The following is a 27,544-nucleotide window of genomic DNA, read 5'->3' on the forward strand; positions in this document are numbered from 1 at the left end:
GCCCACGTCACGGGGTCGTTCCCTCTCCTGCTGACTGGCAGAGGTTCTAGATCAGAGCCCCTTCTATGAAGCGCTCCCCTCTCTACCTCCTGAGCCAAAGCAAGCCAGAGCGTTGGCCCTGAGGCTGTTGATTTCTTCAAAAGCACACTGGACCTCCTGGACCTTAACAACCTGCAGAGTGCCAAACTCCAATTCTTACACACCAGTTATGTTGGAAATAGCCCAGGCAAGCAGATTTTTAGCCATTTAGGTTCTTCCTACTTTACATACCCCATGCAAGTATATCTGCCATCTACCGACCTTTGATAAGACAGAGCCTTCCGATTATAAGATCCCGAGATTGGAGGTGGGCAGTTAGCTAGCAATTAAGACATCTGCATCTGTATCGGGGAGCCCAGATTTAAGTCCTGGCTCCGACTCCTGACTCCAGCTTCCTGCTAATGGGGAAGCTAGGAGGCAGCTGTGATGGCTCAGGCAGCCAGGCTCCTCCCACCCTGTGGGAGAGTTAGATGAAGCTCCTGACTCCTGGCTTCAGCCTGGCCCTGCGCCGGCTGTGGCAGGCATTTGGGGAGTGAACCAGAGGATGGGGGAGTGCTGTCTCTTTGCCTTTCAAAAACAAGAAACAAACAAAACCCAGGACTGTCCACTCACCTGGAGATCCTACGCTGCTGCCCAGCTACTTCACGCCCTCCAAATGCCCTCTCCTCTGGAGCCCCCTTGCTCTCCTTCTCTTCCGGGTGGGGTCCCACACCCACCATCAGCCTCTCTGTGAGAGACTTCCTGTCTGCTCACTGCCCATTGAGCAGGTAGTATGTTTCCGTCCTGTCTTTTTATCAGTCGCCCGTCCCTCGAGCGCCCACACCCTCCCTCCCCAGATCTGGTCACTCCCTTTTACTAGTTTCCATTGTGTTTTGAACCTGTCTCCATCACTGGACTCATTCCATCCTGCCCCAGATGGTGGTGGACTTGACCTTCATCGCCGTGGACCACAGACCAAGAACGGAAGAAGCCCCGGGTTCAGGAGAATTGCAGGGCGTTCAGCGAACTCATGAACTTGAGCTTTCCCTGGGTTGCAGGTTCATTTGTTGTTTTGCACTCGGTCTCGCCGCCTCTTACTGACTCTGCCTTCAGGGATAGAAGTGTTGACATTTTGTGGCGCACCTGGGGAAGGATTCGTACGTTTCATTTGCTCTGAGGCTGCAAACATGACCAGGTGCGATGTATTAGAGAGGGAAGGTTGCTAACGTGCAAAACCCTTTTCAAGTCGTCCTTGGCTGGTTGTGTGTTTTCTGCCATCCCCCACTCAGCTTGGAACTGACAACTGGAGAATGAGTAAGTAGATGGGTGAGGGGGAGGACTATTGGCATGGCGAGGATTCTTCTCAACACATTTTCTTCCAGGCTGTGTTCTCCTGAGACATTTCAGTGGCGGGGTGTGCATCATTCACGTTTGCTGGGGAGAATGGAAATACAGGCGCCAATCCGTAAGCCACAGACAGAAAGCCCTCCGGGTTGGCCTTGGCGACCTGAGTCCCAGGCAGTTTTCTGGAATCGGTTGCTTTGTGGTGGCTGCTCAGGTCCTGCTTTCGGGAGTCTCCTGTGGCGTGGACCCAGGTTGGCCGATAGCAGGCATTTCTTGCAGATAAAACTAAAACGGGCCCCGCCCCCAGATCCTTCCAGGGGAATCAGGGTTAAACCAGAGTGGAAGGAAAGTCCTGAGTTAGTGGAGATGCATTTTTTTTTTTTAAGAGAAAACAGCAAATGTGATTTTTCTCAACGTTTAGTGAAGTTCTTTCTGAGGGGCTGGGCTTTGCTTTCCTGTTACCGTCGTAACGATGTAAAGTCTGTAAGGATAAAGGGATTTGTTTAGTCAACCAATTTATTGAAAATTTCTGCCATGAATTCGTTTCTTTGTTTAGAAAATTGCCTTTTTTTTTTTTTTTTTGACAGGCAGAGTGGACAGTGAGAGAGAGAGACAGAGAGAAAGGTCTTCCTTTGCCGTTGGTTCACCCTCCAATGGCCGCCGCGGCCGGTGCACTGCGGTCGGCGCACCGCACTGATCCGATGGCAGGAGCCAGGAGCCAGGTGCTTTTCCTGGTCTCCCATGGGGTGCAGGGCCCAAGCACCTGGGCCATCCTCCACTGCACTCCCTGGCCACAGCAGAGGGCTGGCCTGGAAGAGGGGCAACCGGGACAGAATCCGGCGCCCCGACCGGGACTAGAACCCGGTGTGCCGGCGCCGCTAGGCGGAGGATTAGCCTAGTGAGCCGCGGCGCCGGCCTAAAGAAAATTGCTTTTGTTCAGGAAGGAGAGTGAGAGACAAAAGGACCCCAGAGGCCGTCCCGTGTCGCTGCCCTTGTCTTTGGCAGCCTGAGATGAGCCGTGAAGGAGGACCCCGGCCCTGAAGCAGTAGCAATTCTCCTGCCTTAGCCTCCTCTTTCCCTCTTCGAGCCAGGCAAATAGAACCAGAACAGTGATCCAACTAGAACTTTCCAAGTTGTGGTTCGCTACTTGGCACGCGTGGTTTCTACGTCAGCTGGACTTTTTGCGTAGGGTCGAGTCTTTTGAATCATGCGCACACCCCCACAGGTGGCCGTACTCACGGTCTCAGCTGATTCTCCTGAGAGGGTGGGGGAAGCCAATGTTGGTCCCGAAGCTCTGGATCCCATGTGTAATCCCCAACTGGCTCTGCGGGCTTTCTCATGTGAATGAATGCACAGCTCTGCTCATCTTCAGTCTGCCAAGTCCAAGAACGCGGTGGATGTGTAGGTTGACTTTGATCTTCATTTGCATATTGATTTATCAGGCACCTGCACAGGAGGGCTAGAATCTTTGTATTTTATTCAAGAGCTCAATTGTTCCTCATTAACAGTAGCCAAGTTTCTGATGGGCTGTACCACCGGCTCTTATTTAGGCAATTTAAATGTGAATTATACATCTTTTTAATAGCAGCTCATTATGGTAAAGACCCAACATAGTTGGCATTTCTGTCTATGAAAATGAAATCCGTCTGGGTGCTTTGCACAGAGGGGAGAAGTGCATTGCTTTATGTTTTAACCAGCAGCAACCTCGGCGTGGTAAGCCAGGACACTCTTTCCTGAACTGCGTCAGGTATTCATTTGTGATGCTTAGAAAATCTAATGCTCAGCTGTGTTTAGGCAGGGACATGCGAAAGAGATTGCAGCTGCAGATTCGCTGGTAACGATAAGCAGATTCACCCGGATGCCATCCACAGTTCGACTGTGAAGGACGATGCTTGAACATGAACTTCATGACGTCTCTTAGTTCAGCTCCTTTCAAAGGCAGATCGGCAGCGTATAGAGAGGATAGGCATATGAAATGGGAGAAAGACTCCAGTTTGATAAAGGCTATCAATTTGATTTGTTTTCCCATACAAAATGCGGACGGTAAAGCTGGACACGTCTTCTCAACAGGGTCATGCAGAAGGACCGGGATGCATCGTAGGGCAGCTGGGTCCGGAGAGGCTGAGCTCGTGAGAACGAGCATTTTCCCACCCCCTGTTGGGGCAGAGCATAACCACTTCGTCTACTTGAAGTCTGGTGTTAATGTGCGTCCACGCGGACTGACGTCTGAGGAGGTCCACCTCTCTTTCCTATGGAGCTGTCCATGACCTCACTCAGGGCTTTCTACTCTATGTATGGGCTGAGAACAAGCAACATCAGCCCATGGTGGTAGATTCTAGAAGTGCAGGATCCCAGGTCCCCTGCCCAGGTGGTGTTTTTGTATGAACCATGTGCTCCCTCGCTTCACCGTGTTAGCCCGAGACCCTGTGTCTCCCTTTTCCCTTTAGAGGGTGGAGAAGAGCCCAGTTTTGGGATCACGACAGAACCACACTCACCTGGACTCTGCTACTTATAAGTCATTTCACCTCTCTGCTTTGCCTTCCTCATCTTTAAAATGGAGATACCAACAGCAACCTCAAGGGGTTTTAAGAGAACATTCTTAAACACCCCTCCTGGAGGCGGGCAGATAGGAAATGGTGGTTGTTATGGTGATGCATCTGGCCCATCTCCCCAGCCGATTGAACATTTCTTTGCAAGAGCTTTTCTGTCTGGTTCGTGTAGGTTCCACCGTGTCCCCTTCTCTGTGCCTGCAGTGGTTTGATGGCTGATGGGGTTGTTGTGTAGTACTGGTATCTGTAGCTTAAAATCCTTGATCTCTGGAGAGTTCAGTTCACGACAGAGGCAGAAGTCCTATCAATGTTAGCCCTGGGGGAACCGTCTAGAAACCTTTTAGGCGATGATGCCTTCACTGTGAGTTTCAGGATAGTGCATGGCAACTCTTTGGTTCCACATCCCCTTGCACGTAGATGTGTGGAATGAAAAGGGAGAGTCGTTGGGAAAATTCCAGCCCAGTTTCCATCCTCAGGTCACTTTGGGACGGAAAAAGAACTCAGGGAAAAGGCTCAGTTGTCCATCCACTTGGGAAGCTTTCATCTGGGATGGGGATGTGGCCATAAGAGACAGGAAAGCTAGAACAGCCAAGGCCAAGGTGATGGGCTGGGCTTTACGTCAGCTCAGCAGCTCGGTGGGCGCCCACAGAGTCAGCCGTGGTCGTGAGACACCCAGACGTGCCTTTGCGTCTCATCAGGGGCCTGGAGGCTCAGTGGGTGGTAGGGTGCACGCTGAGGCCATCGGGCTGGGTTGGAGCCTTGGCTCTGCCTTCTTCCTGCAGCAATTTGCAGGCTACTTAGTCTCATAGCCCGCGCCGCTCACAAGAAAGCGCGGGGAATGTGTGCCCCGCCTGCGCCCTCGGACTTGGAGTTGGCTTTCAGTGGAATTCATTTTTGCCTTTTATGTGAGCTTTAATCTTTAGAATAGGCTTAGATTTAGAGAGAGGTTTTAAAGGTAGTACACCCCCAGTTTCCCCTGTCGTTACACATCACGTTAGTATGGGGTGCCTGTCGAAACAGTACCTTACTAATATTTAAAGTGCATCTTTCATTTGGATTTCCTGTTCCTGCCTGCTGTTCTCTTCCTCTTCCAGGATTGCATTCGTTACACTCAGTTGTCACGTCCGTCCCCTGAGGCCGGAGGCTGTGGGGGTGTCTCAGACATCCCTTGTTTGTGGTGATCATGACTACTTCAAGAAGCGTTGTTGTCATGGATCTTGTCGGATATGTGTGGATGGAGTTGTCTCTCATCTTTTGCATGAATTCCCTGCGGTTTGGGAACCGGGGGAGGAAGGCGAGAGCGGTCAGGGGCCATCCTTGCGCATCGTAGGGAGGGTACCTGCTCGCAACCTGATGTGGCACTGTTGGGTCAGCTTAATCCCTCGGCTCCTGTCACATGCTTTGAGCTTCTTGCTCTCCCCTTCCCCAGCCTGTATTCTTTGGGAGGAGGACATGACACACAGCCTGCACTGCTGGGAATGCACACGAGAACTTTCTCTTCTTCGCACTTTGCCCATACCTGTGTCCAGCTCAGTATGTGTCTTGCATCAGATTAAAATCTGCTGGGAAGAACCATGGAGAGCTGTGTCAACAGTGTAGGGCAATTGGCCACTGGGGTCCGCTCCCCCCACTGCCGGTGCCTGCCCTCCCAATCCAGGAGTAGGCCATTCATCGCTGGGGCACATTTAGCATCCGTACTGAGAAGTGTTGATTTTTGTGCTGTGGAGGCCCAGGAAGTTCAAGCAGTATGAAACGAAAGCTCCCCTTGACCTAGTGCTTCTCGCACGTTGGACATGGCGCCTGTGCCTAACGCACTCGGGCTCATTTGGTCCAGGCAGCAACCCTATCACTCGGCCGCTGTTGTTGCCCTTGGGACGAGCTGCCCAAGGTTGCACGGCTAGCACATTGCACAGCTGGGCAGAAGAATTTTGAAAGCAACCGGAGTTATCTGTATCTTCACTAACGGTTCTTCCCTGCTCCCCACAAGTCGTTGATAACTCCCCACTATCACTTTGTGTTGTAACAGCACAGAGGCCCCGCTTTGGAGCGCGATAACCCTGCATTTATTCCTGGCTCTGGCGCCCGCCTGCTGCGTGACCTTGGCCAAGTGACCTGACTTCTCTGTCTCTGTGTCTGTAAAATAAGAGTGGTAATAATAATATCAATGCCTCTGGGGGAGGCTTTGATAAGATAATGCATTGTAATGTACCAGGCCTTTTGGGCGTACATTGCAGATCAGCTGCTGCATTTCCTGACATAAAAGTAGGGGCACTTGGGTGAAAGATGGTGAATGTTTGGGGACTAAAAATGTGTAAAATGGGAATTATCTCCTGAAAGAGGAATGTCTGTGCTGTGGGGATATAAGATGTTCAGAAAAAAAAAAAAAAGATAGAGGGGTCCAGCACTGTGGCATAGCAGGTTAAGCCACTGCCTGCAATGCTGGCATCCCATAGCCACGTCCAATGCAGCATTCCTGCTAATGCTCCTGGGAAAGCAGCAGAGGGCGTGCCAAGTGCTTGGGCCCCTGCACCCACGTGGGAGACCCAGAAGAAGCTCCAGGCTCCTGGCTTCAGCCTGGCCCAGCCCTGGCTGTTGTAGCCATTTGGGGAATGAACCCATGGATGGAAGATCTCTCTCTCCCTCCCTCCCCCCACCCCGTAACTCTGCCTTCCAAATAAAGGAATAAAATCTTAAATAAGAAACAAAGATGGAGGTGCTACAATGTGGAAAGGACTAGAGAGCCAGGACAGGGTAGGTGTTGGTGCTCAGGGGGGCTGTGTCTCACACTGAGTTGTCAGCCACGACGGGGTGATGCGCGAGAACCTGGACAGAAGACTTCAGGTGCCTCGTAGGCTGTAGCAGTTATCTAAAGATGGGACTCAGACTCATAAATGAAATTCTTCAGTAAAGCCTGCTGTCCAGGTGGCCTGTGTGTTAATTTTTTTTTTTTCTTAAGAGGCCAAAAGAGAATAGAGGTAGCACCTTGGATTTAGGGAGAGTCTCTCTTTTTAGCTAAGAATGATCAATTTCCAGACTTTTTTTTAAAAAGATTTATTTTATTTATTTGAAAGAGTTACACACGGAGAGAGGAGAGGCAGAGAGCGCGAGCACGCGAGCTTCCATCCGCTGCTTCACTCCCCAGTTGGCTGCAATGGCTGGAGCTGCGCCGATCCGATGCCAGGAGCCAGGAGCTTCTTCTGGGTCTCCCACGTGGGTTCAGGAGCCCAAGGACTTTTGGGCCATGTTCCACTGCTTTCCCAGGCCAGAGCAGAGAGCTGGATGGGAAATGGAGCAGCCGAGTCTCGAACTGGTGTCTATATGGGATGCTGGCACTGCAGGCAGCAGCTTTACCTGCTACGCCACAGCGCTGGCCCCAATTTCCAGACTTTTACATTTTGCTTTTGTTAGGCCATCACAAAACACACCAAACACCAGAGTAAGGGAAAGGGTTTATTGGGGAAAACCCAGCAGACCAGAGGGAAGGGGCAAAGAGGGAGAATAAGAGAGAAAGAGGAGAGGAGAGAGGGGAGTGAGAGAGGAGAAGAGGAGGCTAGAGAGAGAAGAGAGAAGCCAAGAGAGCCACGTGTTCAGGAACAGGTCCTTTTAAAACTTTGCTGGAGGGCAGGCAGGGAAGCAGGAGCAGTGAATCCCATTAGGATGGGGGTGGATCTTGACACTGGTGGTTGGGGGTGGGGGGCTAGAGCCTAGGATGTAAATCAGGGTGTAGATCGCGCCATAGATAAAACTGCACCATTTTCCTAACAGCCTTCACGTCTTGCACTAGCTGTGGTGATTCTTGCAAAGAGTGGCAGAGGGACGTGCACGATGAGAGACAGGAACAGGGAACGGCAGCCTGAGGCCTGCCTTCCTCCACCCTGAGTGATCTTGAATCAGCGGCCCTCATGGGTCAAGGGGGTGACACGTGGTGTGCCCACATTTCTAGGTTTTATACAGCAGGATTGGCATTTTTTGGCTGTGTGTTGGGTTTCCGTTTGTTTCTGGCTGGGGAGGGCACAGGTCCTATCTTCTTAGCCTTTTTCATTTAAGTAAAATGCCCTGGGGGTAAGCGTTTGGTGTATGGGTCATGGTCATGGTCAAGATGTCGGTTGGGCTGCCCATCCAGTTTCAACTGCCGGGGTTTGAGTTTGAGTTCTGCCTCTGCTGCGGATTCCAGCGTCCTGCCGCTGTGCCCTCTGGGAGGCCGCAGGTTTCGGCTCAGGTAGGAAGGTCCCCGCTGCTGGTGTGGAAGACCCAGGGTGGCTTCCCCACTTGTGGTTTCGGCGTGGCCTGGCCCAGGCTATCGCAGGCCATCACAGGGAGAGTGAATCAGTAGACGGGAGCTCTTTCTCTTTCTCTCTGCCTTTCAAATCAAGTGAATCCATATATGTGTATTTTTTCTAATGAAGGATGTAATAGTCCCTCCATCCTTTCTTCCCTGCCCTTGAAATTGACTCCGTGCAAGGAGGTTAACACACTTGGTTGGGTCCTGCCCGATGAACTCTGTATGTCGTCGTGACGCACGGTGACAGTGACGGAAGTCGCACAGTGCTGCCTTGCCCCTCCTGCGTCTCCCTCCCTCCCTCCCAGCTGCCCCAGGAACTGGCGCATCGCGTGCAAGCTCTGATCATCCCTGCTCTTCTTCCTGTCGCTTCCTCTGCACTCCAGCGAGGATGTGTCTGTGGGGAGCTGATTAATGCCTACCAATAGGAATTCTGGAGGGAACCTTGTGGTTGCAGAGGGGGGAGTGGCAGACTCGCTTGTCCGTGGTAGTTTCTCGGAAAGCAGTGAGCCCAAGTTCAGGGTGTTTGCAGGGCTGTGCCCCGTGGGAGGGGCGGCGGGAGAAACTTTGCTGTTGCAGAAGTCGGAGCTCTGAGCTGTCAGTGGTGAGCTGGGCGGTGCCCTGGGCCTTCATCGACCCGTGCAGCATTCCTTTGTGGAGCCTGTCCAGGTGAATGAATGGGCTTAAACAGGACAAATGGACATTGAGACGTGTGACCTTACCCTTTGTACCAGGTTCATAGAGATGATGTCTTCACCAGTTGAGGCTGCTGTTATGAAAACCCCAGGCAAGGCGGCTTATGAGCAGTAGGAATTCATTAATCACAGTTCCGGGGCTGGAAGTCTGCGGTCAGGGTGCCGTGGACTGGGTTTTGGTGAGGGCTCTCTTCCGGGTTGCAAGTGGCTGCCTGCTTTGTTGTACCTTCACATGGTGGAGAGCTCGAAAGCTCTCTGGGGTGTGTCTGTCTCTTTTTAAAGATTTTATTTCAAAGAGGGAGTTACAGAGAGAGAGAGAGAGAGGTCTTCTACTGCTAGTTCACTCCCCAAGTGACTGCAATGGCCAGAGCTGGGCCAGACCAAAGCCAGGAGCCAGGAGCCAGGAGCTTCTTCTGGGTCTCCCACGTGGGTGCAGGGGCCCAAGCACTTGAGCCATTTTCTGCTGCTTTCCCAGGCACATTAGCAGGGAGCTGCATGGAAATGGAGCAGCCGAGACTTGAACCGGCACCCATGCGGGCTGCCAGTGCTCCAGGTGGTAGCTTAACTCGCTAACCACAGCTCTAGCCTGCTCTGGGGTCTCTCTATAAGGGCACTGATCGCGTTTATGATGATGCCACCTTCGTGACCTCCCATAGGCCCCACCTCCTAAAGCCCTCCCATTGGAGATTTCAACATAGGCATTTTGGGGAGATCAAAATAGCTGGCCCATAGCAGAGGAGGAGCCACAGCTTAAGCAGCTTAGCCGAGGTTTGTTTCTTGCTGCTTCTGACGGACAGGTGCTGGTAGGAGGTAGAACTCTCCTACCCAAGTTTTTCTTCGTTGCTGTGACAGGGATACACTGAGCAACCCGGCTGTGAGTCCTCTTAGAAAGCTCTGGGGTTTGCTTCAATACAGATGGGAAAGGGAACTGGAGAGAGAGACAAACCCAACGTCTCGGGATGGAGCGTGGGCAGCACCTGGTGATCCTGTCTTCCAGGGTGGGGACGGCTCCGGCGTGTGTGCTGCTGAGTGGGGGATCCCAACAGCTGCTTTGGCCCAGTCACCTCCCTCCTCTCCTGAACAAAACCAGAAGTTGAAAGAGAAGTGATGCTAGGACCTGCCGTGCGTGTTCCCTTTGGTGGCTGGCGCTTGCTCAGAGCGGGAGCCCAAGCTTGCCTTGACGAATACAGCCCCAGGGTATGCTTTGGAAGGGAGTTCTCCAAAGGACTAGTTTCCTGGTGCTTGGATATCCAAATCAAATGACTTCCTCTGCAGAGAAGGCTTTGCGATTCTGACCAACCACGCAGAAAACTCACTCTGTCTATTTAAAAATGTCTTTGATATTATTATCAATGATAGCATTGATAATAGTGCACTCAGGTGTTCCGGCCACTCTAACAAATGCTGCTGCCCCTCTCTAGCTGGACCTTGCGGGGCTACTAGCTGTGGTGGGGTGCCCGTGAGGTCGGGATTTTCTGTAATGGCAGAGTCACCAGGAAGGGGACAGATGGTAAGATTTTCCCAAGCAGTGGGCCTCGTAGAAGGAATGCAGCTGCCGACAGGGAGGTGTGCAGTTACAGGCAGATGGGCCAAGGAGATGGTCTGATTGCCAGGTGGATCGGAGCCCAAGTCTTCAGGTTTTCAAGTGGGTAATTAGAACAGGAAGGAGCCAAAGGCAGGCCTGCCGGCGCCAGGAGCAGTAAGATTTTCCGTTCAGGTTGGACGGTCTCAGAGCCGAAGTGGGTGCATGGCAGTCATTCCCATCCCCGTGAAGAAATACCAGCAGCTAATATCAGGCCTGTGGCTATGAGTGGGGGGAGCAGAGTCGAGGCAGATGAACAAGGGAGCGAGAAATCATCTTAGACTGCAAAGGGCACGCGTGCGAAGCTATAGGATGATGGGAGATGCTCCAACCAGGCAGTCAGTTGCATGGCTTTGCTTCCAGGGCTGACTACGGGTCAGGGTGTGTTGGACGTGGAACCCAGGCTCTGGTCTCACAAAGCCTGGCTTTATAATCTGGCTGCTCCAGCCCTGCCTGGGCCTTGAGCTCATTTATGTAATCCCTTCTGGGGGCTTCAATTTCTGTATCAATAAAAGGAGAATAGTTACAGTGTCTGTCTCATGAGTTTGTTAGGAGGATTCAGCAGTTTTTCTCCCTGAGCCAAACACCTTTGCCTCTGCTTCCTGCATGGGAGTGTGGTCTCGATCCCTGGAGCTACAGCAGCTCTCTTGTGCAGAGGAGCAAAGATCATGGAGGAGGAACACTGTCAGGGTAAAGGGTGGGGCTGCTGGGATCTTTGGTAACCTCTTTCCTAAGACTTTCTTACGTGAACCACCGACCGTTGGGTTTTCTGTTACTTACAATAAAAAGTACGCTCATTGGTACAGATTTGTTGTTAGATTATACTAGGGAACTTCCAAAAGATCGTAGAAAATGGAATTAAAAGATAAGTTTATTTTGGTGCAAAAATTTTTGAAATCCTTGTATAGTTTTTTTTTTTTTATAACACACTTTTTTTTTCATGAACTTTTAAACATTTGTTTATTTGAGAGGCAGAAAAAAGAGAGTGAGCAAACAAGCTCGCAGTCCACTGGCTCACTCTCCAAATGCCTGCAGCACTAGGGGCCGGGCCAGGCTGAAGCCAGAAGCCTAGAGCTCAATCCAGGTCTCCCAAGTGGCAGGGACCCGAGTATGTGAGCCAACACCTGCTGCCTCCCGGGGTACACATCAGCAGGAGCTGGGATTGGGAGCAGAACTGGGACCTGAACCCAGACTCTCTGCTGTGGGATGCCAGTGTCCCAGCTGATGTCTTAACCCTAGAGCTAAATGCCCAGACCATTTATCGAGCTTTCGGAATAGCCCTTGAATGCATGAATTTAAATCATTGTTACTTTTGCACCAAAGGAAACTTACCTTTCATTCCATTTTCTACAGCCTTTTACAAGTACGCTTGTAAACTCATTGAAGGCAGAGCTGTGTCTTACTCACTCTTGGGCTGTCAAGGAGATCCTAACCCAGTGCAGTGCACACCGTGGGTACACTCAGTGGTTCAGGATGGGAAGCTAGGTGGTTGGAAGAGGGGAAGGAAGGCAGGAGGCAGCCTGAAGTGCTGTGCTGGTCAGTGCTCAACATTTAGCTGTGTAGGGAACAATTCTGATTTGCAGCAGTTGCCGGTTTATACGGTGTAAATATTTCACGGCTGACTCTGTGCTCCCAGTGTGAGGTCACTAAACCCAGTGTTGAGAAGATGATGCCCACAGAGCTCTTGTGAACTGGTCTAAGCTAGCTCCAGCCCACCACTGGTGGGCCAGAGGAAAACAGGGAGAGGGAGAAAAGAGAAGAGAGCATTCCATTAAAGTTCCCAATAGTTCTAAGGATGACAGCAGTAATACTTGAACTTTACTGCAGGCTGGTTCAATTCCAGAATGGAATCCAAGTGCTTCCCGGTTGTCTCCTTGCACGTCATGACCAGAGCTGGGTTACACGGTCTCTCCGAGCTGCAAGAGAGGCCAGGAAAGTTTGCACAAGGGGAGTGATGGGGCCGTAGCTCCTTCAGACCATTCATGGGTCACTCCTTAGAGCCGGGTCCCTTGACTGCCTGAACACAGACGGGCATTGGGCAGCCAAACCTATGGGCTGCTGCCAGGGCAAGGAAGAGAATCAAAAAAGGCAAGACTTTCTGAGTGGAAAGGATTCATTTTTTTAGACTAAAAACTGCCTTTTCAGCAAAGCCAGTTAGCCCTATCATCATCAAAATTACAGCTTCTCTCTACCTTCTTTCATGTCTGTGAATACCACTGCAGACGTGGGTCTTCAGGTAGAACGGTTGGTTTTCCAAACCAAGCAGATACCAGCTGAATTAGGCAGCCTTTCATTACTACAGTGAAATACCCACGACCAGCTGCTTCTGCAGTTCGGGGATTTATTTCGGCTCACGGTTTTGGAGGTTCACAGTCCAAGTTTGGGCGGCACCGTTGGTTCTATGTCTGGTGACGACATCGGTAGAGTGCTGAGACAACAAAGAACGTTCCATGGCAAGAGCCAAGTGTCTGTCTGTGTCTCTCCTTATAAAGCCGCTGTCATGCAATCCTGGCCCCACCCCAAGAGCCTAGTCCAATCCAATCACTTCCCAAAGGCCCCTCATGCCTGGATCAAGTTTCCACCCTCCTGGTACCATTAACCAGATGGTGGGGACCAAGCCTTTCACCTGTGGGACTTTGGGGGGACACCCAGAGGAATCTCCAAACCATGGCACCAGCCACAGTGATCAATGCGGGAGAAGGAGGGAAGTACAGGCAATTTGTCAAATTGGGGCTGTGATAAAGCTCCTAGGGTGAGGACAAGAGCCCCCCATGCGCAGATGGACCACAATCAAGTTGAGCCATGCAGTCCTGCAAGGGTCGAGGAAGGAGGGGGAGGCTGCGGTCGCGGGATGCCCAGTGCACGAGTCTTTGCTTACAGCTCAGCCTCCTCCCAGCCGCCTCCCACTGGGCCTGTCGCTCACGTCAGAGGTCCTGGAAAGCCCAGCGTTATCGCTGTTTTGTGGGAGGTGGAAGTATAGAAGAGGAGAAGATGCCAGAATCGGGGCCGTTGTTGCAGGGGAAGTGGGCAAGCACCGAACTCAAGCGTCCGTTTCAAAATGTTTGCAGATGCTGTGGCCTGGTGTCTGTTGCTGTTAAAAAAGAGAAAGATGGTGCGTGATTTATGGGCTCTACCATATCAGAGGCCCGGAGAGGGGAAAACAAAGGCAGGGGAGGGAGATGAATGATTCTGCCAGCGGCCCCCACGTGATGGATGAGGCTGAGCTTTGGCAGTGGTTGGAGCTAGGAACAAGGCCCTGGAGCACGCTGTGAGACGGGGGTGCGTTTCGGCTAGCGGGGAGCAGAAGCCTCTGAGGCTGAGAGAGGCCCTTTATTCCTTCCGTGGACAGTGAGCAGCCTGCAAAGTGTACATGGGGAGGCACAGTCCATTTCTGATCCCTGGACTGTTTTTGAAACCAAATGGGGGGACATCATGGCGGCCACCCTAAGTTGGTGCCCTGGGGAACGTGTCTTGGAGGGCACAGCTGTTATGGGCTTTCCCGTCCAGAACCTGCAGACCACGGACTGGGGGTTCTTTGGTTCTTGGTTGTTTTATGGTGTTTTCTCTGGGTCAGTGGGCATTTCCCACAGGGTCTAACCTGCTGTGTTATAAAAGCAGATTATTTCAAGTTAGTGATCCGGAGCTGGGTAATCAGTCATCCTTTAAAAAATAAAAAAGGTTTACTTACTTATTTGAAAGGCAGAGTTGTAGAGAGGAGAGACAGAAAATGCGAGAGATCTTCCTTCTGCTGGTTCACTCCCTAGGTGGCTGCAGCAGCCAGGGCTGGGCCAGACCAAAGCCAGGAGCCTGGAACTCCATCTGGGTCTCGCATGTGGGTACAGAGACCCAAGCACTTGGCCCATCACCCACTGCTTTCCCAGGCGTATTAGCAGGGAGCTGGATATGGAAGTGTTGCAGCCAGGACTGGAGCCAACACCCACGTGGGATGCCGGCGTGGCAGGCACTGGCTTACCCTGCTGCACCGTGGATGCGGGCCCCTTGTGTTTCCTTTAAGCAGAATGAAAAATGCTTAAAAAATGCTGTGGACATTGCCCTGTTCTGCTAAGACGGGGTGGGTAGATTTTACTTTAAGGGCCGGGTCATAAGCGTGGTGGACTTCTTAGGCCTGGTCTCTGTCACGGTTTCTCAGCTGCGTGGTTGCGAATACATCTACAGACAGTAAGCAGACAGCTGGGCGTGCCTGTTGTCCCATAAAACGATTTGCAGAAGCAGGTAAGGGGGAAGGGTCTGGGCCTGGCACCACCGTGTTCCAGCCTCGGCTCTGAGAGGCCTTCGAGTACAAACCATCTGCTTGCCGACGTAGATCGTAAAGCAGGGCAGAAGCGAGTGTGTTTGTTACACACCTGGAGTCCAGGCGGGGAGCACACACACGCAGACACTGAAACTCCTCTTATCCCATTGGTGGTGAGGGCCTAGGTGAAGGGTGAAGCAATCGGATGTTTGCGCCGTCTTCCAAACGTTCGTAGAAATTACACTGTGATAAAACTATCTGTGGATCTCACAATTGTTTGGCACCAAATAAACTCACTTTTTGTGAAGTCTATGGCGCCTGCATGATGCAGCCCTGGGACTTCCCACTCCGGGCTGTCGGCGTCTTTTGTGTTAGCTGGCTCAAGTTCAAGGTCGCCCCTTGGACTTGGCTGAAGCCTTGCTTGTGGTACTTCTTTCGTTTTCCTAATAGCCTGGATGAAGGGAAGAGTAAGGTGAGTGCTGATGGGCCCACGTGGGACACAGTACCGCTCATTTCATCGCAATTTTCCGGCTCTGGCCTTATTTCAAAGGCCACCTACTCCACCATCTTGACGTGTGGGCTGGGATTCACCAGCACGTCCTCCCAGACTGGAGACGGCTCCATGAAGGCAGCCAAGCAGTTTCCAATTTTACGAGGGTTGTGATTTCCCTGGCAGACTTGCAGCCGGAAAAATTAGCACACAATATCACGTTCCATGGCCCTGTTTTCCCACGAACACCCTGAAGAGATGTGGCATCAGGCTGGTGCCTGGTACGCCCACCTGCCAGGGGTTAAGGCCTCCAAGGGCTGACAGCGGAAGCCCAGGCAGGTGGGCTGGTTTCCAATGTGTGTCCTGTGTCTTCCTGGGTTTGGATTCATGTATTGGTTATGGATTTAAAGAAGTAGCGCTGCTTCAGGCTGTGAAAGCCCCATTCACGTTGCTGGAACCTCTCAATTTCCATCACTTCTGGATCTCAAGAAGAAATGATATAGCCAGCCTTCTTTCTGGCTAGTGCCGTGCCAATGCGACTTAAGTGGGCACCCTCTGTAGATTTACATATTTTGCCAATCACAGCTGTCAGATTCCTTGAAGTGATTAAAAGGCGAGGAGACCTAGCGAGTGTGAAGGGAGTTTTTAGCTGAGCTGTGTGGGTTTGATGGCCACTTGGGGACTGGTAATTGAACCTAATGCTTCAAGGGAGGCTGAGGGAGGCAGCAAGGGTTGAGAAAGACTTGGGGGGCAGCTGGGGGGAGAGGCGATCCTGAAGTGGCTGCTGGTCTCCTTTTCGGTGCTGCTGACAGCTGTCAGTCAGCCTGCTTTATGGGCTGTCGGGCTGACACCTTCCCTGCTGTGACCAGGGGAGGCTGTCTGGGCGCTTTGGAAACCTGATGTGCAGAGCATTCATTCATTCATCCATCCATCCAGCAGTTTTGAGTAGACCTGAGTTTCTCGAACTTTCTTGTGCATGGAGACCCCCAAGCAGGCTGGCTGAGATGCAGCTCCTGAGTTGGCGGGGCTGGGGTGGGCTGAGGGTCTGCGCTTCTGCCGAGCTCCTGGCTGATGCCCGTGCTTCTGGTCCAGGGACCATATCCGGGGACACAGGCCCAAGCACCAGGCCGCTTGGGTGTGAGCGGGGTCCTGCTGCGGGGCCTCACGCTCCCGACCCCGGTGTGCTTCCTCTGACTGCTTGGCTGCCTCCTCCTTTTGACTCCTGTCTCAGCAGCATTGTCACCTCCTCAGAGAGACCTTGTTCCCCCCCCCCGCATGCCACTGTGTCACTTGTAGAAGGTGGGATGGTCTTGGTTCATATTACTTTTCTCTCTGTTTTTGTCTGCTTTTCTGTTGCTATAACGAAGTCCCTAGATGGGGCAATTTCTGAAGGGTAGAAGTGCATCTAGCTCTCAGTCCTGAAGGCTGGGAATACAAGAGCGTGGCATTGGCGAGGGCATCCCGGGGCGAGACAGAGCAGGTGCACTGGCTCTCCTGCTTCCGAGATCAGACGGACGGGGCGCGTTCAGGGTGGCGTGGCTGCAGACCTTCTCCTTACAAAGCCACTTATGCTGTCCTGGGAGTCCCGCCCTTGTGGCCTCCACTAGTCCTAAGCGCCTCCCAGAGACCCCGCCTCCAAATACCATTAACACATGAGTTGGGGGTTCAGGTTTTCCACCGCTGAGTTTTGGGAAACACCTTCAAAGCTTGGGGCTCTCTGGGAAAATGAACGCTGCACAGGTGCCCGACTCGGCCCCTAGACTATGAATGAAGGAAAGGCCCTGTTCTAGAGGAAGAATCTGCCCCAAGCAACATAACAGCTATTGCAGCACCTCAAGAGGAAGATGATTCGCGCGCGGCTTGAACGGGACTCCGTGTTTTTGCTCTGCTGGAGTCTAATTGGTCGCATGTCCTGGGCTTTCCTGCTGTGGCTGTGGAACTTGAACGCTTGCTCCGTGATGGCCCCTGTGCTCCGTGCCAGTGCACCGGTGGGTGTTTACTATCCCCAGCAGTGTTGTCACCTGCACAGAATGGGCTCTGTTAGCAGAAACCGGCTTGGGGATGGGGGCTGCCCATGCTGGTGTGGGAGGCCCCCAGGACCCAGGGAGGTGGGGCGGGCAGGGCCAGGACAGCCCCCATGGGGTTTAGACTCACCACAGCCCTCGGGGGTCCCCTGCGGCTCTGTTTCCCCTGCACGTGAGTCTCTCTGATAGGACGGAGGCAGGGCCAGGTGCGGCTGGGCCTGCCGGGGCTTCCTCGGCCCTGAGCTGGAGGCCCCGGTGACCACGCCGTCCTTGTGCTGGGTACATCGGTCGGGCTTCATGTGTGCAGATTCAGCACGGACTTGTCAGTGATGTCACAGTCGCCATCCAGTGAAAGCAGCTGTGTCCTGGGGTCGCTCCAGGCTTTCACATGGTTTAGTTCAGTCCTTATCTCACGGAGGACCAGAGGACCCTGGCATGCCCAGGTCCTGTGGCCAGACTGCATCAGGGCTGGGTCACTGTCTGTCCCATCTGAGCATGACGAGGGACACTGCTTTGTCAGCTCTCACACCTCCAGCTGGTGACAGCTCACAGCAACGGAACATTTGTCTGCCTCTTGGCACCTTTCATGAAGCCTAGAATGGGTAGAGAGGCATCTTTGAATATTACATTTGCTTAACATTTTAGTGCCTCAGTTTCCTCATCTGTAAAATGGGCATGATTGTAATGGCACCCACTTTGTAGAAGGTTGTTGTGAGGTTTAAATGAGTTGATAGCAATAGACCGTGCTCAGACCAAGTGCAGCAGCAAGTATGCACTCAAATGAATGGCTGCTGTCTCTTCTAATTAGTCCTTTTCTTTTTTTAAAGGTTATTTATTTACTTTAATTTTTAAATTTATCTGCATTTTATTTATTTATTTTTTATTTATTTATTTATTTGTAAGGCAGAGTTAGAGACAGAGGCAGAGAGAGAGAGAGAGGTCTTCCTTCCACTGGTTCACTCCCCAAATGGCCACAATGGGTGGAGCTGGGCTGATCTGAAGCCAGGTGTCAGGAGCTTCCTCTGGGTCTCCCTCAAGGGTACAAGGGCCCTAGGACTTGGGCCATCCTCTACTGCTGCCAGCCCCCACCCACCCCAGGCCTTAGCAGAGGCCAGATAAGAAGTAGAGCAACCCGGACCCCAACCAGGGCCCACATGGGATGCCAGCACTACAGGCGGCAGTTCCACCTGCCACGCCACAGCGCCTGCCCCAATACTTAAAAGATTTTTAATCTATTTTAAATATATTTTAAAAACTATTTTAAATACTTTTTAAAAAATAAACTATTCATTTATTTGAAAGGCAGAGTGACAGAAGGAGAACGAGACAGAAAGAGAGAGTGGGGTGGGAGGAAGAGATCTTCTTTGTGCTGGTTCACTCCCCGAACACCTGCAGCAGCCGGAGCTAGGTCAGGCCGAAGCCAGGAGCCAGAAATCCCACCCGTGTTCCCCCATGGGCGGCAGGGAGCCCGGCATTCAGACCATCATCTGTCCCCTCGCAGGTGCGTTAGTAGGGAGCTGGGTCAGAAGCAGAGAGCGGGGACCTGAACCAGGTGCTCGGGTACGAGATCCAGGCATCCAAGCAGCGGCCTCGCCTGCTGCGCCGCTTGCGTCCCCCCCCCCCCCCCCACCGTGGCGCTGTGTGCTCCTAGGGAGGGCGCGGCCTTGCTTGCGTGCTCGTCTTTCTGTTTCGGGGCCGCACCACGAGCTTGGAGACTTCCCTGTTCCCCTGGACTGTCCCATTGCTCCTGGTGTGGGTTCTCCAAGCATCGCAACAGCCTCTGCTTCCCCGAGTCTACCTGTGGTTGGCTGTAGCCACGGAGTGGGTTACTTTCTGCCTGGCAAGACGTGGTGGGGAGTGGTGTTTCGGTTCTGGGTTTGGTGGAAGTGGCTGTGTGTATTTGCTCTTGGGGTTTCCGGCACATGTGAGGTGGGCTCTGCAGCGCTTGTGTTGGGCCGAGAGTTAGCAGTGACCCTGGGAGCCCCTCGCCCGGCTCAGGACTGTGTCACGAGCTGAGTGTGTCTCGTAGGGTATTCCGTTGTGACTCCCGGTCACCCTGTGTGTGAGTGATTTGGAGGACCTGGCATGGCTAGGGGGTGGCTAGAATCTTGGGGAGGTTGTTTGGGGGCTGCTCTATGGAGACCCTCAGGAGGTGTCCCCGTGAAGGTAGACTCGGCCCCTGCCCTCCAGGACGCCCATGGGGCCCCTGCCCTCCAGGTCCCTCCTTCCTGAAGCCTTAGGGACATGCTGAGGCAGGTCCCCATGCTGCAGGCACAGCCCTTGGTCATTGGAGTGGCCACACTCCTCATTTTGTTCTGCTATAGTCAGATTACGCAGAGTCCCGCCTGTCCTCACAGCCCATAGACCCCACAGGCTGAGGGGGGTCCCTGTGGGGGGCTCCTCTGAGTCTTCGCAGTTCAGCAAACGCTTCCTGTTTGCCACCCAGACCCTGCAGTCCACAGGCCCATGTGCAGTCCCAGCTCCGCCACTCCATGCTCCTGTGCTGGGACAGTGCTGGTGCCCCCCTACCCACACCGCACAGGATAGATGCATACTGAAGGAGTGAATCCACAGTGGCTTGCCTTCAGTGAGTCACCTGGCCTCTCCACCCCTCGCCTTCTTAGTATCATGATATTATCATTTATGTAAGTGAGACAGTGCATACCCACAGTGCCCGGGGTACGGTGGCTGCACGGGAAGTCTGATTGCCATCACTGGATGTGTTCCCTGTCGCCCCTGATTTGGGACCTGGTTTCCTACCCATCAGATCTGTATTTTCTTCCCGTGTCTGCCTAGGGATGGGATTGTCCGAGATGAAAGTCAGTGATCATTTGTCCACGTGTTACTCCTCTCCCACTAAGGTATTTGCCCTTTGGGCCCATGGGTGACTCCAGTGGTGGGGGATGTTAGGGCTTCCAGGTAGCAAAAACAGCTGTGGACATTTCCAAACTCCCTCCCCGAGGGACCCCAGAGACCTCTTCTGTAGCCTGCATGTTTCCCAAGGCTTGTGCACGTTGGGTAGTAGCTTCTCGGGTGTTAGCCTGTGGCTCAGCAGCAAGACTCTTTGTCAAGGGTATTTGAGGAGCGTGTGGGGCTGGAGGGACAGAGCGCTTGCACGAGGACTGGAAGCCCCGGCGGAGTGGGCCGGCTCCTGCGTCACCAGCACAGTGCTGAGCAGCCCTGGCTGCCTAGAGCGCTTCGCAGTCGGCACGTTTTGTCCTTCCCAGCAGTCCCTTGAGACGGGACGAGTTTCTGGATGTCTCAGGAAAGAAGGAACATGGCCTGCCGAGCTTTGCTGAGCAGCCGCAGAAGCGTGAACTTGGCTGTGCGTGCCAGAGGGGAGGGGAGATGCTTGTGAGTAGTTGGGGTAGAAACACCCAGACCAGGGCTGCAGGGGCTCTGGGCACAGAGGGAGCGGGCAGTGGGCATCCCTGCTGCAGGCCAGTTGACATTCTGGATAGTCTGGCCCTGCCGCAGCCCAGCCCACTGCCAGATGTCCAGCAGGGATAAAACAGTAGCTCGGAAGCCATTCCAAAGCCTCAGTGTCCCTGCTGCAATGGGAACCTGGACTATTCCTCCAGAGAGGTTTTGAGGCATCACGGAGGCACCATAAGCTGCTACTTTGCCTGTTCCCTCCCCTAAGCCCCGTCTCCAGCACTGTAGGAGGCATTCCTGTCACTTCTGTGAAACTCTCTGTTCTCTTTCTCTCTCCGTAAGTTGCGCGGAGGGGTTTGCCTGTAAAATGAAAGCTGCTCATAACGGAAGTAATTTTAGACTCTCCCAGGTGTTGTTCTTGTGGCTTGACAGCCGCACTGAGATGCTGGTTTCTCACGCTGGGAAATTGCTGCAGGTACTGGAGGAGAGGCTCCCTGCCTCCCCCCGTGGGCCCGAGGCACGTGTCTGCAGGGAGTCTGGGAGAGTGGGTTCCAGCGTTTTCCCTCTATTGGCAGCAGAGGGATTCCTTTGACTCCTTTGTAACGCAATGCTCAGAGATTTGAACTAATCGGCCTTTAGAGATGCTAGATTACCAGCTACGGGGGACTCAGAGGATTGCGCAGGGTCTTAGAACCATCCTGAGGGTTTTTGAGTTGAGTCTGATACCAGCAGACACTCATTTCTCCTGTGTCCTTGCTGTTACCACAGCAGACATTGTTAATGGATCCCTGCACCTTTCTTTGTGAGGAACCAGCACAGAGCCTTAGAATCTTATCTCCGTAGTACCTGAATCTGAAGATATTTTTGCCTTTATAGCTATAGAAGTTGAGACCCAGAGCCATAAGCACCCAGCTGCAGGCAGATCTTCTTGTTAGGCAGGTTTATCTGTATTTGCATGTGAATAGATATACACATTTTAAAATCCATGCATGGTTTTTCCTAATATGTGTTTCCTTGAACTTTCTGAAGACCCCTCTATCCGTCGATTTTAAATTTTATTGTACCAAGATAAACTTATCTCTTAATTCCATTTTCCAGTGAGGTTTTTGAAGTACCTTCACACATACACACGTATGAGCACAACACCTACACGCACACACATGTATGTATACACACATGTATGTACACACATGCATGCACACCCAGTGCACATACATGCAGACATGTACGTGCGCACATGTAATCCATGTACCCGCACACACGTACATGCACATGCACGCATACACACGTACCCACACACACATCTGTGACATTCCCATCCGCGCGTTTTGCACTTTGGCCTGTCGGGGGATGTTGGAGTTAACGGCAGGAGGAGGCTCTTTGAAGTTCACGCGTGTGATCTTGTTTCACCCACATTTTTACCTCTGAGCCTCTCCATCCATCAGGTCCAATTTGCAAAATCTACTGATGACCCTGAGTGCTCACACTGATGAAATATCACAACCGCTTCCTCCCGCCAAGCTAAGGCTGCAAGGGCCTTTGGGAAATTGAGCTGCCTCGGTCAGCACCTGGAACAGACAGGATGAATCTGAGATTGAGGATGCCTGAGAAGCTGGGACACTTTCAGGTTCTCACAAAAAAAAAAAAAAAAAAAAAAAAAAAAAAAAAAAAAATCCCTTCCAGATTCCGTCAGATGGGCAGGAAGTGCCTTACTGAGCGACTTGCTGTGTGCCAGCTGCTGCTCTTAGCGTACTCGTAGAACAGCTCATTAATCCCAGGACAAGCCAGAGAGGTGAATCTTACGATCATCATCCCCATTTGACAGACAGGGAAAGTGAGGCCCGGGGAGGTTTGCAATCCAGGGTCCTGGAGTCGGCACGTGGCAGAGCTGGGACTGTCACCCAGTAGTCAGACTCCAGGTTACGAGCACGTCAGTAAAACTCCTGGCTGAGGAGACGGAAGTCGAGAGACTTCTCGATCTGGTTATTCTGGCAGAAAACGTTCCAGGCAGACCGGGCCCTGAGAGTCGCCGTATTGGTGACTACAGCGCCACTGATGAGATTCTGTTGCTTTCCAGAAACTTACATTCTGAATAAAGCAAGGCACGTGGCAAATACCTGCTGAATTGGTTGAAAGGAGCAACCATCGGCCAGTGCCGCGGCTCACTAGGCTAATCCTCTGCCTTGCGGCGCCGGCACACCGGGTTCTAGTCCCGATCAGGGCACCGGATTCTGTCCTGGTTGCCCCTCTTCCAGGCCAGCTCTCTGCTGTGGCCCAGGAGGGCAGTGGAGGATGGCCCAAGTGCTTGGGCTCTGCACCCCATGGGAGACCAGGAGAAGCACCTGGCTCCTCGCTTCGGATCTGTGCGATGTGCCGGCCACGGTGGCCATTGGAGGGTGAACCAACGGTAAAGGCAGATCTTTCTCTCTGTCTCTCTCTCACTGTCCACTCTGCCTGTAAAAAAAAAAAAAAAAAGAAAGAAAGAAAAGAAAAGAAAAGAAAAGAAAAGAAAAGAAAAGAAAGAAGCAACCATCAGGAGTTGTCGTGGGTTTGGTTCCAGACCAGAGTCTGCTGTGTTTGCAGCTTTCCCTTCTGAGCAGTCACCTTGAAACACCGAGGAAGACACAGGATGTTCACTTCCCTTTTGTAATCTTCCTAGCGTGGAGCTCTGTGGCTGAGCCTGCTGTAGGCTGTTGGTCCCAGCTGACGCGCTGGATTGATTGCAAGCAGAGTGGTTTTACCTGCATAGGGACATTATGCGGTAGGGGGGTTCTAGGCTGCGGATTTGGATTCAGATTCTACAGAATCAGATTCTTGGAGATGCCTCCCACATTCCCAAGTTGCACCTCTTCCACCTGTCCACCCTTTTGAAGGATAGGCCATGGCCTTGAAAGTGACTGGTGCAGGTGGTATTGGGGTGTTGGGAGCCCCCGACTCTTGGCTTTCTCAGGGCAGCCCTCTTGATTCTTCCTCATAATCTGAATTTAAATAATATATAACAGATTTATTCACTTGACAGTCAAAGAGACTCACAGAACAGATCTTCCACCTGCTGGTTCACTCCCCAAGTGCCCACAATGGCTGGGGCTGGGCCAGGTCAAAGCTGGGAATTCGGTCTGGATCTCCCATGTGAGTGGCAGGGCCCCAGCTACTTGAGCTATCATCTGCTAACTCCTACCATGCACATTAGCAGGAAGCTGGAATCAGAAGCGAAGTCAGGACTCGAACCCCGACACTCCACTGTGGGATGCAGGCATCCCAAGTGGTGTGCTCACCGCTCCCCCCAGCGTCTACGCCCAGTTCATGATCTTGCATGAACAGCTGGAGGAGAAGGGCGTGGCTGAAAGCAGGTCCCCGTGCTGCAGGCACAGCCCTTGGCCATTGGAGCAGCCGCACTCCTCATTCTGTTCTGCTATAGTCAGATTGCGCAGAGTCCCGCCTGTCCTCACAGCCCGTAGACCCCACACGCCTGCGTGGTGACCTCTCCAGGGATGCCGGCGTGTGAAGTGAGCCTCTGGAAACGAGGCCGTGGTCCAGCCCACTTGGGAAGATCTGAATGAAGCCAGGGACCGCTCACAGAGGGTGAGGGTTCCCCAGAGCCGGGCGCAGGTGCCTTCCCTGCACCTACCCCTGTGTATTCCTCTCTCCATCGCTGTCTTCCTTGTGCTGCTGGTTGTGCAAGAGAAAGCTGACTCATTCTCAGCATTTCACAGCTGCCCTTCCCACGGGCAGGATGTGGGCAGCTGGGGGTTCCCCATCTGTGAACCCTCCGCGTGCCCAGCACGCTCTTCCCACCTGGGCACCAGCCCCGAGCCACGCGCCTTCTCTCTGCCCCACCTGTGGACTCTCTCGATCGGGGAATCATGCTCACTGGTTATGAGCAGGGGACGGCTTCCACGAGAAACCAGCTCCTGTCTGCAAGGCGGATGGGCCTGGCATTGAGTGTAGGGACATAGCAGTGAATCCGCGGGGCTCCTGCCTTCCGGGAAGTCATGAATCCAGAGCCGCAAGGGGTGGACACAGGGGTCTTGTTTTTGTCAATGGCAACATTTACTGGACCTGCCACGTGCTCCATTTCAAGTGCTCTCACACTTGCGCTTTCAGTCTCACGCAATGCCCTGGGGAGGGTTTGATCAGAGAGGGTCACAGCTTGCTGAGGACCACACAGCAGGAAGGGACAGCTTGTGCTTCTAGAACTTTCCAGCTCCTAACCAACCCCTTGGCTGAATCACCTCTTGTCCAAGCAGTGCCAAATTTATTCTCAGACCCACGGAGGACGTTCCTGGGTGTGTTCTGAATTCTGTGCGGTCCAAAGGGGGCGTTGTATGGGGCAGGCAGAGTGCATCCTGAACACCTGCCCTCTACATGACTGACCCCAGTGGGCTCCCGTCGGAGGGAGGCCACACCCCTCCTCCCCCTCGACCCCGAGGGCCCGTCCTGCCCTTCCCTCCTTCAGCAGTGCCCAGTCGTGTTGCTGGGGCACCCCTCGGCCCCCTGGCTGGGGGCTGCAGAAACACATCAGAAATAAAAAGGTTGGCTTCTTTAAAATTCACCATTGTCCTCAGAGCCCAAGGGCCATACTGGGAGCCGTGGGGTGGACAGCATGCGCGCAGGGGGCGGCGTCTGTACGACGGAGGCGTGACAGCTGTCGTCTTTCGCGTTGGCATCCTGCTGACTCTGTCCACGTGGTGCCCGCGGAACTCGATGGTAGCACACGGCTCTCCAGCTCACTGTGCACGGCTGCTGACCTTGACAGCTGTCCTTGCCTGACCTCGTCTGGGCCTCAGGAGAACTCTGCATGCCAAGTACTGTTTTTATTCCCACTTTGAAGATGGGGAAACTGAGGCCTGGGGCGGCGAAGGGCTCGTGATTGTGAGGGTGAGGGCTGCAAACTCTGGCACAGCAGGTGAGGTGTGATCAGGCCCATTCTGCCGAGGGGGACGAGTGAGGCCAGGGAGGAGAAGCACGTGGAGGAGAGCTGGGCCCAGCATCCGTGTGTCCCGGTGACGGCTGGTGGTCAGGAGGGTGGGAACGGGCGTGGAGTCGCACACACCCGTGTCAGCACCTGCTCTTCTGTGTGCCAGGGCTCAGCCGAGGGCCTCCTTGGCATTGGGAAGGAGCCACGGGCTTCCTGCTCGGTCTCCTTGGCCCACCCAGGACCGCATCCAGTTTGTCCACCACTCCTGTTTGGTGCACAGTTCCCAGGCCTTTTTTAAAAAAATTATTTATTTGAAAGAGCTACAGAGAAAAAAGGACACACACACACAGCGAACGAGCGCGAGCGCTTCCATCCACTGATTCACTCCTCAGATGGCCGCAACGGCCAGGGCTAAGCCAGGCTGAAGCTGGGAACCAGGAGCTTCTTCCAGGTCTCTCATGTGGGTGCAGGGGCCCAAGTACTTGGCCCATCTTCCACTGCCTTCCCAGGTGCATTAGCAGGGAGCTGGGTCAGAAGTGGAGCAGCTGGGACATGACCGGTACGCATGTGGGATACTGGTGTAACAAGTGGCAGCTTAACCTGCTATACCACAGCACCTCCTCTCCCCCACCTTCCTGCCTTCTGATACATCCCAAATCCCAAAAAATCACCAGGGACACTTTTAAATTTTTTTAAGTTTATTTGAAAGGCAGACAGACAAATCTTCCATCTACTGGGTCATTCCCCACAGGGCTGCAACAGCCAAGGCTGGGCCAGGCTAAATCCAGGATCCTGGACTCCATCCAGGTCTCCCGTGTGGGTGGCAGGTGCCCAAGTACTTGAGCCCTCGCCCGCTGCCTCTGCAGGTGTGCATGAGCAGGAAGCTGGGTTTGGAAGCAGAGCTGGGACTTGAATCGAGGCACTGATGAGGGATGCGGGCCATCCAGGTGCTGTGTTCACCTGTTGTACGAGCGCCTGCCCCAGCCTGGGACACTTTCCAAAGGGGAAGATGCCAGGGTTTGGAGGTGGGGCTGGTGACTTAGGGTCTTGATTCCTGTGGCCTGGGAATCTGCATCCATCTCACGCGGGCTGCCCTGAGGGGCGGCCGAGGTTGGAGAGTGGCTGGCTGAGGCCTCTGTGCTCAGAGCTCAGGAGAGGTGGAAATGGCTGAGAATTCACTCTCTGGTTCAGTGCATGGTTGGAGGACGGGTTGTTGTCATCACCCAGGCTCTGGGGAATGATTGGAAATAAGCTGCAGACTGCATGTGTCTGGTTTTTGTTTGTTTGTTTTGTATTTAAAAAAATTGGGCTGGTGTGGTGCAGAGGGCTAATCCACCACTTACAACTCGGGTCTAAGTGCCAGTTCAAGTCCTGGCTGCTCCACTTCTGATCCAGCTGCCTGCTAATGCACCTGGGAGGGAAGCGTAAGATGGCTCAAGTGCCTGGGCCCCAGCCACCCACGTGGGAGACTTGGTGCAGTTTTAGGCTTCTTCCTTTGGCCTGGCACAGCCCTAGCTGTTGGGACCCTTTGGCGAGTGAACCAGCAGATGGAAGATTGATCTCTGTTACTCTCTATTGCTTTGCATTTCAAATCAATAAATCTTAGAAAAATTCAAATCATAGTAAAATATTCATAACATAAAATTGACCACTGTCACCATTGTACAGTTCCTTGGCTTTAAGTGCATTTACATTGTTGAATGCACAGCCCAATCTTGGGGGCTCCTTTTGGGACATTCTAGGAAGGAAGGGCTGTGCATACATTAGGCACTTAATAACTGCTTTCCTATGACAGTGGAAGGGTGGGGTTTTTGGGGTGACAGGGTGAGTTGTCACACACTACACAAGCACTGCCACTCCTGACTTTTTTTTTTTTTAAGATTTATTTATTTATTTGAAAGTCAGAGTTACACAGAGAGAGGGAGAGACAGAGAGAGGTCTTCCATCCGCTGGTTCACTCCCCAGTTGGCCGCAATGGCCGGAGCTTCGCCAATCTGAAACCAGGAGCCAGGAGCTTC

General features: G+C 53.0%; 1 protein-coding gene across 4 annotated transcripts in view; it reads left to right on the forward strand.

Annotated features, from left to right (window-relative positions):
• CHST11 (carbohydrate sulfotransferase 11) overlaps positions 1-27,544 on the forward strand; it is a 284,153-nt gene that overhangs the window by 115,511 nt on the left and 141,098 nt on the right. Inside the window, exon 1 of one of the 4 annotated variants that reach the window (XM_089308906.1) lies at positions 439-1,332. The exons of the other annotated variants lie outside the window; for them this stretch is intronic. Coding sequence (XP_089165032.1) covers positions 1,329-1,332 — 4 coding nt within the window. The 5' untranslated portion in view covers positions 439-1,328. Of the gene's footprint in view, positions 1-438; positions 1,333-27,544 lie in introns of those variants that run through there. 4 annotated transcript variants of the gene reach the window in all.

This window comes from Oryctolagus cuniculus, chromosome 11 (genome assembly GCF_051225735.1).
Source record: "Oryctolagus cuniculus isolate XC-2025 breed Fujian yellow rabbit chromosome 11, ASM5122573v1, whole genome shotgun sequence".
Classification (NCBI taxonomy): Eukaryota; Metazoa; Chordata; class Mammalia; order Lagomorpha; family Leporidae; genus Oryctolagus; species Oryctolagus cuniculus.